The sequence below is a fragment of the Hemiscyllium ocellatum genome, chromosome 3 (genome assembly GCF_020745735.1).
Source record: "Hemiscyllium ocellatum isolate sHemOce1 chromosome 3, sHemOce1.pat.X.cur, whole genome shotgun sequence".
NCBI classification, from domain to species: Eukaryota; Metazoa; Chordata; class Chondrichthyes; order Orectolobiformes; family Hemiscylliidae; genus Hemiscyllium; species Hemiscyllium ocellatum.
The window spans coordinates 116,197,920-116,216,845 of NC_083403.1; the positions used below are offsets into that span (position 1 = coordinate 116,197,920).

General features: G+C 37.6%; 2 protein-coding genes across 4 annotated transcripts in view; one reads left to right on the plus strand and one right to left on the minus strand.

Annotated features, from left to right (window-relative positions):
• Positions 1-13,076, minus strand: part of LOC132834288 (angiopoietin-2-like) — an 85,615-nt gene extending 72,539 nt beyond the window's left edge. The window contains exons 1-2 of one of the 2 annotated variants that reach the window (XM_060853023.1): positions 12,883-13,074; positions 12,284-12,536 (exon numbers count right to left, since the gene is read on the minus strand). In XM_060853023.1, the coding sequence (XP_060709006.1) occupies positions 12,284-12,409 (126 nt within the window). In that variant the 5' untranslated portion in view covers positions 12,410-12,536; positions 12,883-13,074. Of the gene's footprint in view, positions 1-12,283 lie in introns of both variants that reach the window. The other variant, XM_060853014.1, reaches the window with a different exon arrangement.
• Positions 1-18,926, plus strand: part of mcph1 (microcephalin 1) — a 308,959-nt gene that overhangs the window by 209,953 nt on the left and 80,080 nt on the right. The window lies entirely within an intron of this gene.

Below are 18,926 nucleotides of genomic sequence, written 5' to 3' on the forward strand. Positions count from 1 at the left end.
AGCTTATTGCACCAAATATTTAGCACCCCTTGCTCAATGAAGAAATTGTTTCTGTAACGTAGCCTGTAATTGCACTGCATCGAACAAACTGAGACTATGGGTCACCAGCTGCAATATGGAGTCAACAAATGCGCACACAGACTGATTCAGTGCTAATAGAATTACTCTTAAGTATATGTGCAATGTGCCATTCCTCTGGCTTATTTTTGTGTTAGACAAAAGCTTAGGCTGCACAACATTAAAAGGATTCCATACATGCATTTCAAAAGTTCACAGGTAGTTTAACTGGGACCAGCTGGGAAGCAATGTGAGACAACTTCCTGAAGGTAGTATCGTCGAAATTGACTTTAGTGTACTTCAGCTACCCAAAACATATTGCTACTTAAAGCGACTTTGCAATATGAGCAAAAATAATTAATTTAGCTATAAAATTCAGCCTTACTGTGTAATTTAAATAATTATAGTTTACAGACTATTCAATGTAATAGGGATAAAATTGGATGATGCAATGCATATGTTTTCAAGCTGGAATCCACAGAGTCCAGGGGTCAACTCCAAGGGATTCATCATATTTCTGTCTATCAAGGACCAGACATACATTGTTCTTAAGTATCTGTAAAATTCTGTGTATAATCTTTCTTTCCTCCCTATGTTTGTTGACTGTTTTAATTGTCAGCCTTGGCTCAGTGATCAAACATTTGTGTCTGAATAAAATGTTTGAATTCTCAAACCACTTGGATTACTTAATTTAAGCATATAATCTACGCTGCTACTTAAGTGAGTTCTGAGGAAATAAGGTCATCATAGTCCCAGAGGACCATACGGTTGCTCTCTCATAACAGAGACGACTGACTGTGAATTAGCCTGATGGCAACCATGCCTCGGCCGAGAGACTTTCTTGATATCCTCAACTGATATGGGAACTGAATCTACTCTATTGGTTTCGCCCTGCCTCGCAAACCAGCTGTCCAGTTAACTGAGACCTCATCTGCACACTCAAGTGATGTAAAAATTCCTGCGGGACTAATTTGAATAAGAGGGGCATTCTCATTGTGGCAATATTTATCTCCCAAGCAGATTAATTAAAATGCTATTATTTTATTTAACACTGCTATTTGTGGAGTCTTTATGTGCACAGATTAGTTGTCAAGTTTTTTGAGATATTCTGAAGTTATTAAAGGGTAGATAAGTATTTCCATCTTTTCTTCTTTTGTTTATTCTTTCTTTCTCTCTTCTCTTTTCCCTCCTTCCTTGCTTTTCCTTTTGTGTCTTACAATTATTTTGTTTTTCATAGCATATAAGTGGACTGGCTAAGGTAGCCCTTGACGGTGGTACCTTAAACTGCCACAGTCCATCTGGTGCTGGTACTGAGGAAAGCAGTCCCAGGATTTTGACCCAATGACAGTGAAGGAACATCAGCATTGTTCCTGGTCAGAGTGGTCTGTGGCTTGGAGAGGACCTTGCAATTGATTATATTCCCCTAACTCTGCTCTTTTGTCCTTGTATCTGATCAAGTTTTCAGGTTTATTAGAATCCGTTGAAGGATCATTGGTGAATTGCTGCAGCACATTTCATAGATAGTCCATACAGTGCCACTGTGTATCAGTGGCGAATTATGTAAAAGTTTAAAGTGGTGAATAAGATGCCAAACAAGTCGGCTGCTTTGTCCTAGACTCTGGCAATTTCTTGAATGTGCTGGAATCACAGTCCACTCAAGAAAATGAAAAGCATTCCATCTTGCTCCGGACATATGTCTTGTAGATGCAGCAAATGATTAGGAAGGAATTTATGACAAAAATCCATGCCTCTGATCCTAGTTTGCTATTTTACATCAGAGAGATTGTAATAACACTTGATGTTTTTAAAAAAAGAACATTTCCCACTCTTTCAAAGAGGTGTTTTTATAGCTGAGATTTTTGAATTAAACTTAGTTCTGTATTTGCATTTTAACCATGCCTTAAATCTATGTATAGGATATAAATGTAACAAGTGATGATTAGATGGGTGGATGGGAATCTCATACCGTAGATTCTAATCTAAAATGGTGCAGCTGCAAAAGTTATACCTCCTGTGATCATCTCAGAGTTTACCTCACACCTTTGGAAACTTCCTCCTCGTTTCATCTGTGTTCTTTAATCCCTTGCTTGGAAAGAAGTATAATTCTGAACTTGTCTGTATTTGACCTCTTGGAAATCTATGGATGAAATACCCTAAACTAATATCCCACTTGAAAAACTGAATTGAAGAAAATTCATAAACTGATGGATGTAGAGCTGAAGCCACACAAACAGGCATTCATTTCTGTATCTGGTCCAAGATGTCGGCAGTTGGGAGTCATTGAAATTACCAGAGCAGATGAAGAGATGAGCATGGAAATCAGTTTTACTAACAAAATAACTTACCAGTAAATCACAGCATGTTAAAGATTATGGTCTCTCCAGACTGAAATGCATAGAACATGAACCAAGTCCCCTGATGTGAAGCAGCCAGCATCTTTATTCTGAAAATGCTCTGGTTTCCAGTGAAGGCACAGCTCATGAAGGAAGGCTGCCAAAGAAGATGGGTTTTCTCTTGACAAGCATATTTTAATTTTTCAAAGACTGTTGGCTGACTTCTGACAAATATGAGCTGTTCAACACTGTCAAATAGACCTCATAAGATCTGGATTTTGAGGCTCAACTGAATATTAATGCGACCAGAAATCATTTGCTTCCTGAAGAGATACAAAAATGTTTTAAGGTGGAGAAGTCTCTGGGTCCCAAAAAGAGATTAGAGTAACGACAAACAAATAACAAGATGTGAATTTCCTATGAATTCAGAGATTGGGTCGATTTTTTTAGTTATTCTGTTTTGGTTTGTAAGCAAGCCTTTGACAGTTTCTCTTCCTAAGAAACGACTTTGCCTGGATAAGATTGCACAGCTCCATCGATTTTCCTGTGATATTTACCCAGTGGTTGCTGTGCATGTGAGAGTACTGGAAGGCCAAAAGACTGAAAGTCGTCATAACCCAAACTGTTCCCAACCTGACGTGCACAACAGCACTTTCCACCAATAGTCATTAGCAATTAACAGTCATGTGGATACTTTTCAATTTTACTTCGCGGGGAGTAATTTGTCACATGAAGTGTATAGACAGGTTAATGTGGCAGATAGAATATAATTGGAATAATGTGAGCTTATCCACTTTGGAAAAAATGGGTTTTGAAAGAATGGAAAAGAGTGGGTCTGGGTGTCCTGAGACATAAATCACAAAAGCTAATTTGTAGATGCAGCAAATGATTAGGACGGTGTTGGAAAGGGAACACTGAACTGTAGAAACATAGGAGCTCCCATGGACCTTCCTCTGCCATTCAGTATGATGATGGACACCAGTTTCAATACCACCTCAATGCTTGCCTCCTATGCTAAACCCAAGCGAATAAGTAGGGAAGTCTTGCAACAAGGTGGTGGTGAGATTGGAATACTGCTGGAGTACTTTACACAGTTTTTGACTTCTTGCATAAAGAGCGATATACTTACATTAGAGATAGCTCAAATAAGGCTGACTAGGCTTACATCTGGGCTAAAAAGATTGTTTTTCAAGGAAACATTGAGCAGGTTGGGTCAAAACTCATTAAATTTTGGAAGAATGGGCGATAATCTTCCTGAGGCTGTTCAATGAGGGTTAATGCTTAGAGGATCCAAGAGGATGCTCTCCCTTGGGGGTATTAGGGAGCATAGATTCAAACTAAGTTGTCTCCCATTTAAAAGTGAGGAAGAATTTCTTATCTGGGAGTTACTAGTCTTTGGAATTCTCTTCCACACAAGCTAGTGGAGGCTAAGTCATAGCCATAGAGTCACTCTTGAATATTTTGAAGTTTGAGTTAGACATACAGTGCATTGACAGGCAGAAAGTGGAGTTAAGGCCATAATCAGATTACCCAAAATGGCAGAGTCAGTTTGATGAGGTGAATGTCTGACTTCTGCTTCTATTTAATATCTTTTGGTTAGGGCAGGGATCTGTGGATTTCTGATATGCCAAGAGAATGGAAGAACATGTGACCAATGCAAGAAGGTGAAAATCAAGTTAAAGCCTTAGCAGAACAGTCTCAAGACGCAGCCTCACTTTCTCCTGCTTCTGTAGCTCATGTTCTTACAAACCTGGTCTGCATGACTCAGTATTTCATCAGAAAGTTCCTATTCTTAATCTCGAGAAGCCAGTTTTCCTTTTGACATTAGAATGCAACCATGACTTTTGAGTTGATATTTAACATTTTCATGCCTAGACCAAACTCTTGCACCCATGTAGAAATCTTTTCATGATTATCTACACTGGGATCATTAGTTTTCAGGGTTGTTCACAAGGAATCAAAACCACATCTTGCTTTTGTATGGTTCCTGCTTTAAGATGGCGTCAAGAATCATATATGCAGTGAAAAAGTGTTCTTTCATGGACACCTAATTACCAACCCATGTCAAAACATTATCTCCATCCAAGCTATCCATTTAATGAGTATTCAAGGATAAATAAAAAGTTTACCATCAAACATCAATTAAACAGTCTTAGTCTCAGGTTAAAACCCAACTGCCAAGTGTTCTAAGGAAAATTTAAATGGTCTATTCTTGAACTTCCTTTTTTTTTTAAATAAGGCACTCTGCCCTTTTTAAATGTTGAATATGTGCTTATTTGATGTCATGTTTTATTTTTCTCAAGGCTAGTAATAAAATTGCCATTACTGGTAATTGACTCCATAATTTGAACTAGCAAAGTACAAATTAATTGAAGTGTAATATAGCTGTCTGCTTTAAAGAATCAAAATCACTTTTTCTGATGGCCAAGATGGATTAAAACGAGGGACCCTATTCACATATACTTTCTCTTTGCCCAAAATGAGGCATCGTTATACTGTCAATGGAATGGATTTTGGAAAAGCTCATTCAGTTGTTGTGAAGAAATTGTAGCAGCTTGAATGTTATTGCACATGTAATAACTGTGATTAAATCAAGAGACGATACCAACAAATACTCTATTTGTTTAGACATAGACCAAGACCTAAAATAGTGATTCCTACCCATTACTGCCATTCCATTGAAGCCTATTATTTGTAATACAGGTAACTTAATGAAGCAAGTATTGTTTTACTTACTCATGGGGCATGGGTGTTACCGGCTGGCCAGTATTTATTGTCTGGTCCTAGTTGTCCTTTAGATGGTGATGGTAAACTGCCTTCTTGAACCACTACAGTCCATGGTGCTGCAGATCGACCCACAATACCATTAGGGAGGGAATTTCAGTATTTTGACACAATGGCAGTGAAAGAATAGCCATGGTATTTTCAAGTTAGTATGGTGAGTGGCTTGGAAGGGAACTTGCAGATAATGGTATTCCCATGTAAATGCTGTCCTTGTCCTTCTAGATGGGAAGTAGTCAAGTGTTTGGAAGGTGCTATCTAAGGAACCTTGGTGAATTTCTGGAGTGCATGGTACACACTGATGCTACTGAACATCAGTGGTGGATAGAACAAGTGGATGCACCAGTCAAGCAGCTGCTTTGTCCCAGATAATGTCAAAGCTTTTTGAGTATTTGTTGGAGTTGTACACTTCCAAGCAAATGGCAAGTATTCCATGATATGCCTTATAGATGGTAGACAGGCTTTGAGGAGTCTGGAGATGAGTTACTTGCTGCAGTATTCCTAGCCTCTCAGTATTCCTAACCTGCTCTTGTCACCACTGTATGCATATGGTGAATCCAGGTGAGTTTCTGGTCAGTGGTGACCCCCTAAGATATTGATAATAGGGGACCTGGTGATCATAATACCATTGACTGTTATGGGGCAGTGGTTAGATTGCCTTTTATTGAAGATGTCATTGTCTGGCAATTGGGTGGCGCAAATGTTACTTATCATTTGTCAGCCCAAGCCTGGATATTGTCGAGATCTTGTTACATTTCAATGTGGACTCTTCCATGTCACGTGACAAACATCTGGTACAAATATTACGCCCTTGCTAATACTGAAAGATTCAGGTAGCAATGATGTCTTATTTTTGTACTACTTATTTAACATTTTATAAAACCAACTTCTTATTATTTTAGGGCTATAATTGTCTTTATTGTATTTACCTTTCCGCATAACTGCAACTCAGCAACCACCCCAACGCAACAGCATAACTTATTCCAACAGCAATACTTTTTTAAAAAAATTAATAGCTTATAAATTATGAGCAATGTAAAATCATTTTTATTCTTGATGCTGTTTCCTTTTCATTGTCAGTACTATCGACTATTTGGACAGAAGTTTAAAAAGTTTAATTTTTGTTTATACAATTTTTGTTTGGTTCTCACTGTAAATCTCTAAATTGGGATTGATGGGAAAATTTTGGTCTTTCACTCCATCATTCCTGTTCCCCTCTCCTCCTACATCCCTCTCTAACAGACATAAGGTCATTGACCTGAAACATTAATGGTATTCCTTTCTGCATAGGTGTCGCCAGCGTTTTCTGTTTCAATTTCAGGTTGCCAGCTTCAGCATTATTGAGTTTTTGATGAAATGTCATCTAGACTTGAAAGATTAGCTTGCTTTCTCTCCATAGTTGCTGCCTGACCTGCTGTGATCTTCAACATTTTTTGTTTTCAGTACAGATTCCAACATCAGCAGTAATTTGCTCCTACATAGATTTTTTTTCTGACTATGTTTTCTATGTGGTTTCTACAATACTCTGTGCATTGTAGTTAGAGGAGTGAAGTCAAACTGCAGCTGCCATTAGGATTCATCCTGTTATAGACTGCATTAAAGCTGGAAATCCGAAGTGTCTCAACTTAAAAGGGAGGTTTTTGCAGCGAAAACTTAAAATAATCTTTGGGGTAACTTTAGTTTTTTTTAAAAGTTTGTGACTTGTCGATGTATACTTTATTTTATAGATGTTATTTTAAGTGTATGCAAACTCACCTATTTAAGAAAGTGCACAAGTAGGAAAATTTACTGAAGAAACTTGGATCGTTATTGCATGTATTGTAGGAATGACTGCTGTCAAAATCTTTCATTGACAATTAAAAGGAAGAGGAAAAGGACAAAACAAATGCTGTATTTCTTAAGTATGTCAACTAAATTAGCTTTCCGTTGTTCTGAAGCTTTTCTGATTGAATGATTTACAAGTGCATTTTTCCAATACATATGTAGTTCACATTTTACCCTGAAACTACAACGTTTCTATGAAGTGCAATGCTAAAAGAGCCACTGCCAAATAATTGTATTTATATCTCCACTGCATTTGCTTAAAAAGTATATATTTATTTGAAATAATTGTACTTGTCAATGCCAGATGTTTGTTCAACACCACGTTAAATTGTTTAACTTGTCTCCCTAATTTTGAATGATGTTGCCAAGCAAAATAATAAAGTAGCCTTTAAGCCAAATTTTGGCTAACCAGTTGCCAAAGAATTAAAACAGGTGACAAGTTGAAGAAGTGTTAAACAGGAAAGATCTGACTCAGCAGTAAGGGACTGCCTGTCTAGATGAAGAGATTATCGTTACAGCTATGTGTTGTTATATAAATATTTGGGTTATGCACTCTCTGGACCGTATTTCGAAAATATTTTAATTCTTATCCACTGACATCAGGTATTGTTAACCCTAGTGAAATCTAGCAATCTATCAATATTTGCAGCAATTATTTAAGCTGACAAGCTGCCATCTGCTTGAGCAGACAGAACAAGGGAAGCAATATTTAAATTCCAGTCTCCTTACATGGAAGACATGAACAACAGATCCCTTGGAGATAACTATTTGAAAGAATTTCTTTTCTTAATACCAAGCTGTAGCTAACAACATTGCTGTGCAAGAACAAGATTGCTATATGTCCAAAATAAACACATCTTTAAGAAACGACGTTAAGCACTTAGTGTTTTCACATCTTTTCAATGACATTTTCATTATCAAAATATAAATTATTATTTAATTTTACTATGCACGTTTGAACTTCCAATGTAGATACATATATATATGCACACACTCACATACGTATAGATTCACAATTAACTGTAGTCTCAAGCAAATGGATAATGATAATGGGAAACATAGTAAGAATTTCCGAAGTCTAATCCTTTTATGTCTTTGCTTATCTCTTCCATTCTGCACCTGCTGGTATTTCACATGTGAACAGTACCAACTGTCAGTCCGGCACACTTGATAACAGTCTGGCCTCTGAGGCTGAAGGTTGTTGCTCAAATACCACCACAAACCTTGAGCTCATACTCGAGTGTGCTACTGAGAGAGTGCTATACTGTCAGAGGTACCATCTTTCAGATAAAACATTAAAATGTGATTATATCTGCCCACTGGTGATTCTTCAGCACTGTTTTAAAGAACAGCAGGGAGATTATCCTCAGTGCCATGGCCAATATTTATCCTTCAATTGACAACATAAAATCAAATCATATCATCATCATATTGCTTTTTGTTGGAACATGCTCCATTTTGTTACCATGTTTCCTACTTTACAAAGTGAGTATATTTCAGCAGTTCTTTATTACCTGTAAAACACTTTAGGATATAAATGCTAGTCTTTTAATTCTCATTAAGTTAAAGCACTCCGATCGTCCAAATGTTGCTCAAAGTTTGGAGCGTGAGACAAAAATTATTTTATAACATCCACAGTGTTGCAGAGCTGAGCAGGCTGTCAACACCAGTAACCTAATTGGTAACTTCTTTTTGAGATCAGGATTGTGAAGCTGCTAGCTTTGAAAAGAATGGTAAGTTTAAAAGGGAACCCTGCTAGTTGGAAGATGGCACATTAAACACAACACCAGTAGCTTAGATTCAGCAATCAGTTTACTGCTTAGCACAGCACAGAAAACCATTTAACCAGATAACTTCTCTACTGATTCTAAAGCTGGCAATTCCACTACACTAATCACAGTAAAGAGTGCTGTTGACATAGCTGAGGTAAGTGCCTGCTGACTTTAATAATCACCTCTTAATGGGAGAACCATATTGAAGGAGTATTGTTGACAAGCGTTCTTGGGTCCATTGAGTGTCTGCCAGCTAAGACACAAATGAGTGAGCCGAGAAGCTTCGCGTTTACAGATCAGCAATTTCAGAGTCAACTAATCTTGCTAGCAAACTCAGAGTAACACCAAAGATTATTTCATTGGAGAGTTGAAGTGAATACTTCTGTACAGGGCATGCACTCAAACTCAATAGAAATTAACTGCACAATTTGGATATTCTTTAGAGGTCCATCAAGGTTTACCGCACAGAAAAAGGTGATTCAGTCAATCACGTCAACTCCATGATGGTTTTAAGTATAATCTCACAACCTTGTTTTCTTCCCAAAACACTGCAACTTGTTAGCTGCCATTTCTTGCCAAACTACTCTTGCAAAGATGCTGTGTCTTTACCATCAGGTAGCAAAGCATCTTTTTCTCCAAAAGCTATGTATAAAGAAGGTTCTCCAAACAATTTTCTCACTACCTAATTCATAATTACGATGTCATCCAATTATCCGCCATACGGAACTGATATGTTCTTCAGAGAGCTCACAGGGTGGTGATTAAAAATAATCTTGTATGTCAAGGGAAATATTAGGCATATTCTATTACTTTTTTTGTATCATTCTTCTAACTTGGCGAATTGCCATCCATGACAATTCTGCAGCTGACTGCAGGAAACAGTTAACCAAAATCCAATGTTTTTTTTCTTGAGAACATTTTTGTTTGCTAAAAATACTTCTGCCAGCTTTGGTTTTGTAGCTATGACGTTGTGATATAAATTTCTTGTTAAAATACGCCATTTTAAAAAAAAACTTTGTCCTGCATTCTCAGTTTCCAGTTGGGAGGAGCAGTCTTGTTCTAGGTCTCTGCAATTGCAGATATTTATCCTTTGCCATCCTTCCCACATTATTAATTATTATAATTTAAGAATCCTTAAACAAAACACCGGTAATATTGCCTTGAGATAATTTTCTATCTGCGAAACAGTACAATAATGCAGTGCAACTTATTTAGTAATAGTGCTGGAATCCAACTGTTCCGGCTTAGAGTTACCTCAATTTTTCATTAATTTATTTACAAAATGTTTGTTTTGACATGGCTTAGTGTGGCAAGCTGTACTAGAAAGATTGGGGGTGTTATTTGATTCTGTCTAAGATTGTCAAACCTTCTCCCCATGTCACTCCTCAAGCCATCCTCCGGATGTGCTCAACTGAGATCGGGACTTACCAGGGGGTAATGTATTTAAGTGGAATTCCTGTCAGCACTGTTTTCACAATTATTATCCTGTTTGTTTAATGCGCAAATAAATTGTGAGCAGATGTTTTAACCAGTATTTTAGCAGAGACAATCTTTGGTTTTTGTGCAGTGAGTTGTTACTTTTACACAATAGGTTTTTTATCATTAGGAATATATTGTATGAAAAAGTAATGGAAACTGCTTCAAAAGAGAACTAGACGAATACATTGAAAAGAGAGAGTCAAACTGAGTAGCTTTTTCAGAGCTAGCATTTATATGATGATCCAGATGGCTTCTCTTTTTTGTGATTCATAATTGTGAAGTCTTAATTTACCACTTGAAGGAGTCATATTGGTATACTACAAGAGTGCACAACAAGCCATTGCTTCTCAATTGTGGTGAGAGAAGAATGAAAGCTGTTACTGTTAAGGTACGTAGGGGTGTAAGATGACAACATATAACAATGTGCACAAAATATGGTCATCGCTACAGAATAAAATACTGCATTTATTTGTGCAACCAGAGAAAGAAATCTATCCTGAAGAAGTGTCACTGGACCCGAAATATTAATTCTGCTTTCTCTCCACGGATGCTGCAAGACCTGTTGAGTTTTTCCAGCAATTTCTGTTTGTATTTGTGTTACAAGAAACTTATTGATCCTTCTGATCGAATGCTACAGTACACAACTATTTAAAACTTTTTCCTGACACTTTTTCATATCTGTAGAAATCCCGATTACCAGTATACTTACAGAAAGAAATCCATTTAACAGTACTTTGTCTATGTATTTCCCACAATAAATGATGAAGGTATTTGCCGCTTCATTTTAATCTGACCTGCAGATAGCAGTTTCTTAATACTTTAACATTAACCCTTACTATTAACAACTTGCCATTAATGTTCAATCATGTTATGGCCCAGGAATGTAAGGAGTTTCTCCTGGGAATTATGTGGCTATTTTTAGCCTTACTTAACAGAGGCATAAAAGTGAGTCCTGCTGGATGCATCACTGACCCTTCACACACTGCTCTAGATATCTGTGATGCTGCTGTAGGAAATTGTCAATTGGAGACCAGGTATTTTTACAACAAAGCAGAAAATGAACTTTTTAAAAAAGTGTAGGTTCACTCGGGCATTTCTGCCCACCACCAAGCAAACCCTTTCCGACCATCTTCATTGGAACTTGGCGCAGCCGATCCAACTGCTTTGCCACTTGAAGCATGAGGTTTGAGGGGAAGGAGGTGCTAAAGTACAATCTGGAGTAGAATTTGTTGCTGTTTTTAGCAAGTCTTAGTAACAGAATGTTTGGGCAGAAAACTGCCAAAATGCTGATTTAAAAAGTTGCATTTATTTGCTTCAGACTAATTTTAAATGCACTGAAGGAAAACTGCAACTTGCTGGTAAGAATGCAATTATTTTGATATCTTTTTAAAAGGTAATATGTTCTGAGGCAAGATAGTTTGCACGTGGTACAGAACTTTTGTATATTTTCATGTCTGCATGTTTTATCTTTGGGTTTTAAGCCAAGCTGGTGTTACAAGTATTAGCATTCCTTTTGAAAACAGGATGGACAGAAAGAAGTTAAACAGTACCATCTCACCTGTGGATATGCAGACTTACCAAACTTGGCTACTTGTGCCACACAGTTTTCATTTCGGTCACTCATCATGATTTGATGCCCATAATTTGTAAAGAAAATTCACATTTGAGACTACTTCAAAAAACAGCGTTTTGCTCATTCTATGATGAAATCGCTTTGCTCGAGTTGCGAACACGTTCTTTTGGTCCACTATTGTAAACCTTTGTGGAATAATAAGAACTATACCAAGATATACTAGAGAATTTAATATGAACAAAAGTTCCTGTTTATAAGGACGGGAACAATGCTGTAGCAGTCCACAAAGCTCAGCTTTAATAGAGTGGCAAGACAATCAAGGAATCCATCAGTCACTATATCCCCCGTCACATTATTGACAGTTGTCAGTTTGTGTCCTTGATGCATTTCCTTGGTCAAATAAAAAGTTACCTTGCTTCAGAAAGAATGTCTAGCTTTTCCCAAAAAGAAAATGATTAGCCTACCTTCTGCAGCCACTGTGTATTGTTTTCCATTACATTTTCAAGTTGTCGAAGTCTTTGCAAAGAGGCATCACTATCCGTTTCTGGAGAGTCTCTCTGCACTGTGTTCGGCACATAGTGACTTGCCATTGAGCGGCAGTTGTCCACCTCGGGGAGCAAGAAGGTATAACTGCAAGGCCCATGCTGTATTTGATAATGCCTTTTTCCAGTATTATCCAAACTTTTGTGACCCCCTGCTCCCAGGGAGAGACTGCAGCTGAAGAAAAAAAGAGAAGGAATCAACATTTTCTGTGTCCGTTCAAAGTGCAGTGAGTCCTCTGTATACTAAGAGCAATCCCAGATTTTTTTAAAAATATCTGTCAATTTTTTTTCAATTGTGCCGTTTTTATCCTCTGGAATTCTGTGGTAAAATTGCCAAGTACAAAGCACTGTGAACAGTTACTGCTTGATGTTCTGTCAAAACTGGAGTAATAAGGTTCTGTATTACTTCCTGTAGTCTTTCAGTCTGTGTTGCGCAGGCAGAGACAATGCAGCAAAGCAAACACAATTCCCCACTGGCTTGGTTTCCCAGCTTGAAAGTGCCCTTTTATCTGAAGCCTTACTGCACGTTTCTGCAAGCTGCTGTATCTGACTCAATCAATGCAGCTTTTTATGATAACTTGACAGGAATTGCAGTGGTGTTGTGTGCATTTCCCTCAGGGCTGTCAGTTATCTTCCACCAGGGAGGTCACCCTTAGAAAACACGGATACACGAGTGTGTTTCTGTCCAATGCAGCCGGCGTTTTCCAAAACTCCAAAGAAACACGATTGGCCAATAACAGAGCCACTGGTAATTCCCTTTCAGCCTTTCAAGTGGGGATGTATGAATAGACAGAAGAAATCATTCTGGCTTCCCTTGGACTACGTGCTGGAGAGAGCATTGTAGCGCTAGAAATTAAAGAATGCACAAATAGTGTATACGGTGGGTAATGCCTCACACATGATTTGCTATGAAATAACATGCTTTCATTCAGTGGTGCTTAATTTAAAAAAAATGAAGCTCGGGAATGTTTGTGTCCTGCACTTAAAAGTGTAGCGTCTTGGCTAAAACCCTCAGCGGTACATTAGACATTTCTCAGCTGCACTGAGTCTGGCAGGTAACAAATGTCAAGTGCTGTTAGAAATTGAAAACTTTACATCATTCTACCTGTCACATGGCACTGTATAACATTTCAAACAGCAGTCACAATATCATAAGTCTGCACTTTTAAATTCAAGAAATTATTTTGTAACAAATCTCAGAACTTTATAGCAATGCCTCACGCCGGAATTTGTTTTAAGTGCCAAGGATATGTATGTTGCTCATTGAAAATGGAGCAATTCATTAGGATACTGGACATAATCTCATTTCCACTGACAAACCTCTGCTGCCTTTGGTTGGGAGAAAGCTATTCTCAGTATGCCAGGAAGTCTGCCATCCTTTTTATCAACTAATTTGGTGAGTTGTCACCCCAAACATTATTGCACCATGCAGGCCTTAGTAACAAAGTTTCTAATGTTACCAATTAATCCAGATGGTGTGTTAAAACTTCACTATACTTTAAATGACTGAAGTAATTCTGGAACCAGTTCAGATAATCCTTTTGAAAATCTGCCAAGCTGCAAACTATTATATGGGAATTGATTTTCCTCTGCAAAAGAAGCAAAACCAAAACCGTTCATAAGGATGGTGTAATACCTTAAGTTCAGAAATATTTTACAGGTCAGTCTTTTCCTCTAGCAGAGCTACTTTTTAAGTGTAGTTATTAGAGTTAAGTGTTCAGTTTTCTCCTTAAGGGATGTAGCCCTTCTGAGTGCCTGTGACACCAAGAGTGATTAATTTACACGTAAAGCCAATGAGTTGTGCTCTCTTAAGTTTAATAGGTCCTGCACTCCAATGGGAAAAAAATTGATTTTCTCTCTTAAGTCTTTAAAATACAATTGCCAGACAGTCTTCCTTGGCAGTTAAGCTAAAAGTAATTTAACTTATTGGGGGGAAAAAAATTCAGCTTGATCTTGCACTAGATAGATTGCAATTTTTATTTAAAATGTGCATGGTGTGAGAAATGTTTCCTGGATAGCATATATTACCCAATTTAAAAAGCATTGGTTATAATCTTTCAGTAATTTTGCTTTGGTGATAGATTGTGCCCTTTGTAAAAGGTTGTTTGCAAAGCAGACATTAAAGCAATGAAGCTAACGCATTTGAGAGTCCGATCTTAACTTCCACAATTCTCTTAGAGCAGGGATTCAAATCCCACTTTAGCAGCTGGCTGAATTTAAATTCAACTAATTAAAGTCTGGAATATGAAGCAAGTCTTAGTGATGATGCTGTGGAGCTATCATTGATTGTCTGTAAACCTGTCTTTCAGCTAAGGAAATCTGCCATCCTTACCTGGTCTGCCTTATTATGTGTCTCCATTTACACTGTTATATGGTGAACTATAGATTGCTTTTTGAAATGGCATAGCAAGTCACTTATTTCAAGGGCAATTGGGGATGGGCAACAAACACTGGCCTTTCTAGCAATGCCGACATGAAAGAATAAAAGAGAGGCTAAATTATTAAACATTGCTTTATCTGGCAAAGTTATTCAGCAAGTAATGATTATTTTAGAATATGGCTGAATGTATACAAAAACTGAAAGTCTTAAAATGATAGCATTTCATGCTGCAATTTGTGCAGTACAGTTGGCAAAATATGGATAAACTTTGATGGCTTAGCGATGTAGAGTTTCAGATCTGAACCTTCTTTTGGGAGATTCTTCAGGACAGACATGAAGTATTTCTTCAGAGGGAGTTAAGGGAAAATCATTCAGTTGACCATTCTTACTCACTTTGTAACAACTTACAGAGCAGCACTGAAAGAGTTCAGGGACCATTTAAACCTGAATATTTTCCAAATTTTTTAAGCATTCATAAAAGGGAAATAATTCTGCAAACAATGTATTTATGATTGATTTAATCATAATTGCTTGTCCATATCCTCTATTTATCTCTCAATATTATTATTTAAAACTCTGCTTGCATTTAATTGCTTTTCCTCAAGTGTTAATCATAATTAGTCATGCAATATGTTTTAATTTGTATGTTTTAATCAGCTTTTTCTTGATTGTCTTGGCAAGACTCGCAATATTCACAATTGAACTCTGCGCAAAGTGCCAGTTCATTCTCGATTTTTTGCTGTATGTTTTATGTCTTAACTGCAAATGGAAGCATGAATAACAAAGTTAAGATTGAAATTCAAAAGCAATGTAAGAGTAATTCTTAATTTTAGATATCCTTCTGTAAGTGAACCCTATAAGGTCCTATGGTTTAACACTTGAGAGCCAAAGTTTTTGTCTTATCAGCCTGCTCAAAGGCTTGGGTGGGGAGAGGCTGGCAGCAGGTTTGGCACCCATAGTTAGTGGGCAATAAGATACAGGAGCAGAATTAGGGCATTCAGCCCATCTCATCTGTTCTGCCAGTCGATGATGGCTGATATGACTCTCAACTGCGTTCTCCTGCCTTCTCCTGTAACTTTTGATCCTCTTAATAATCAATAACTTATCTATCTCTGTCTTAAGTACATTCAATTACTTGACCTCCATTGCCTCTGTGGTAATGAGTTAACACCCTCTGGCTGAAGAAATTCCTCCTCATCTCAGTTGTAATGTGCTGTGCTTTCACTTGAATGCTATGCCCTCATCCTGGTCTCTCCTCCTGGTAAAAACATCACCTCCACACCATTGTATCCAGGCCTTCTCCACATGCCCTCATTCACCACCACTCCTCCCCCTCCCCCAAAGCAATTATCCTACTCCCTCTATCTTTAATCTTTCTGTTGTCTGGTATCTCCTGGCTCCACCTAATGGCAGAGATTGATCAATGCAGGCAGTTCTGGAATTCTGCTGTAATCACATCAATCAGTATCTACCACTAATTGGAGCATGGTCAACTTAAACTTCATCAATTTGTGTAACTTTAGCATTTCATTACAGTATTTGTATACATTTATTCTATATTTATAATTGATTTTTAATGTAATTTTATTAATGCAGGTATTTAGGAATATACATTATTTCAACTTAATATTTTAATGTTGTTTTCCAGAGAGAAAAGTCCTGACGTGTCTAATTGCACTCAGTTTCTCTTATATCTATTAATTTCTTTGTTCCATGTGTTATTTCAACTGGAAATACACAGTACGACACATACGGTGTAGTATTTCAACTCATGCATTTTTCTACCAAGCTAGACCTGTCTGAAGGAACCAAACCCCACATTTAACATACATTTCTATGGCAATCTATGATTCACTTAAAGTTGATTCCTTAAAGATGCAACTCCAGGGTGGTATGACACACCAGAGAATTACAAATGTTTCATACTTCCTCCAAAAGAAAATTATAAGGATAATACCAGAAAATACAGGCCAGTTAGTTTAATCTGAGTGTTGCAAATATTTTAGAAATAATTATTTAGGACGGAATCAACAGTCACTTCGGCAAATGTGGATTAATTAAGGAAAGCTAACATTAAAAGAAAATCCTCTTCAACTAATTTGAGAGATTTTTGATGAGGTAACAAGTGGTCTGAGAGGGTAAGGTAATCAGGTGTAAATCGACCCCATTTTTGAAAAAAAAGGTGGAGCAGTTGAAATTTTCCCATTCTCTTGCACTTACTCTATTTCTAAGGAGGTTGTTCACCCTCACTGGGGAATCTAGAAGAGTCACTTACACTTTCATGGTAAGGGGTTGATTTTTTGAGACTGAAATGAGAAGAAATGTCTTCACTCAAAAGAATTGTGAATCTCTGGAACTGTGTCTAAGTGTTATGGGTGTTTCATTTTTCAATGTATTTAAGACTGGGTGGGACATTTTGAATACGTCTTAATCCAGAATCTCTTGTTGATGAGGTTGATGCCAATTCCATCCCAAATTCCAAAACTCTGAACTCTCCCAATTCAGTTTGGGCTTGTTCACCAGAGGAGGACAGAAGGTGCACTCTGGAAATCTGCTGAAAACCAGCATGAAGAAATGCAGAATTGGGATCAACCTCTTTGAGATCTTCGTCTGAGACTGAATCAAGCAGAAGCAGGATCCTGTGGGAAGGATCCCAGCTTTCTGAAACCGAGTGATGGCAAAATGGAAGAAGCGAGAGCTGTAAAAAAGCACAAGTCATGACTTGAACGAATAATATGCCACCAATGAGCAGACCCATTTAATTGAGTACAATAAACATAGTGATGATTTGTTGAGGACTATGTGGAAGAGTAATGTAATATTTTATGGGAGCATATCTAAAATTATACTCTCCAAACAGCCTTTGTAGTAAAGTTGAGACTATCCTTATAACATGCAAGTAATTGCAGAGATGAATGAAATCTTGATTATTTTACATGACTCTTCTTCTTAGACCAGAAGGTGAATATCATGCACACAATAGACCAAGTAAACGCACAAAAAAATCCAGACAATTGGAAGATATGAGTGACAGCATACAGCAACCAGCAGGGTGACTGAAAGGTGCCAGAAATTTGGGGATGTGTTTTGCTGGCTATGCCCACCTGTCCAACATGCAAGAGGGTCTTATTCCAGACACTTAAAGATGTTGGAGCATCCTCCGAAGAAAGAGGGATCCTCTTAATGTGACCAGTGAGCAAACTGATCTTCTGTCCCATACTCTGCTCAAGGTATTGGCTCCTACAAGCTCGAGTTCTGTGCCCATGTGCTTCGTCCTGTGGAGCGGTATGTGGCTGAGGATAACACAGCTTTCAGATTTACATTTTAGTTTAATATCTAGCTCAGTCATACACTTGTTCAGATGGTTCCCACTTTTCTGAAGCTTCAAAATGTCTTGTCGATTGAATTTAAATGTCTCAACCCAATTCCTATGGGCCACTAAAGAAAGTATTGCACAAATTGACAGTAAATTAACAAAACTTGGATGTCAAAGGTAGTTAACAAGAAAATATTTCATTGCATGAACTGGAAAGGGATAGTATTCCATACTATACTTGAGATAAAAATTTTGCCTCCTGACAAACCTGTTCACTCATCTCATCAACATCCAGTTCAACAATTTTCCAGAATGCACAAAAGATCATTTTCTTGCCTTGTCTACTTACCTATATGGAGCACTCACTTTCATGAAAGCACAGGGAATAGAGCTGTCTGCATTTTTTGTTCATGGGCATTGCTGACAGGGCACCTGTCAAAATATGGTACCTATGGTTGCAGCCAACAGACACACCCCATACACACCCACCCACCAAGGGGGTCAATAGCGGTCACGGTGTAGGCTGAAAACCTCTGAGCGACAGTTGAAGATTTTTACAAATAACCAGAAGCCTTGATCTGCAGGTGAAGCCGTGCTTGCCAGGAAACAAACAATCTTAAATGTATTTATCCATTGCGTTTGTAAATTGCTTTTAATTTTCATTTAAAGTGTTTTTTTTGTTTAAATCTTTATTGCAGTATCCAAGATATAAAAATAACCTTTGGTGACAGCGTATGTTCATCCCTTTGTTTGGCCAGTGCTCAATTTCTGTCTGATGTTCATAATTCAATTACTTCTCCAAGTCATTAATGAATTATCAACAATAAGGTTGGTACATTTAATAGATTTAAATGGAGCTTAAGATAAGC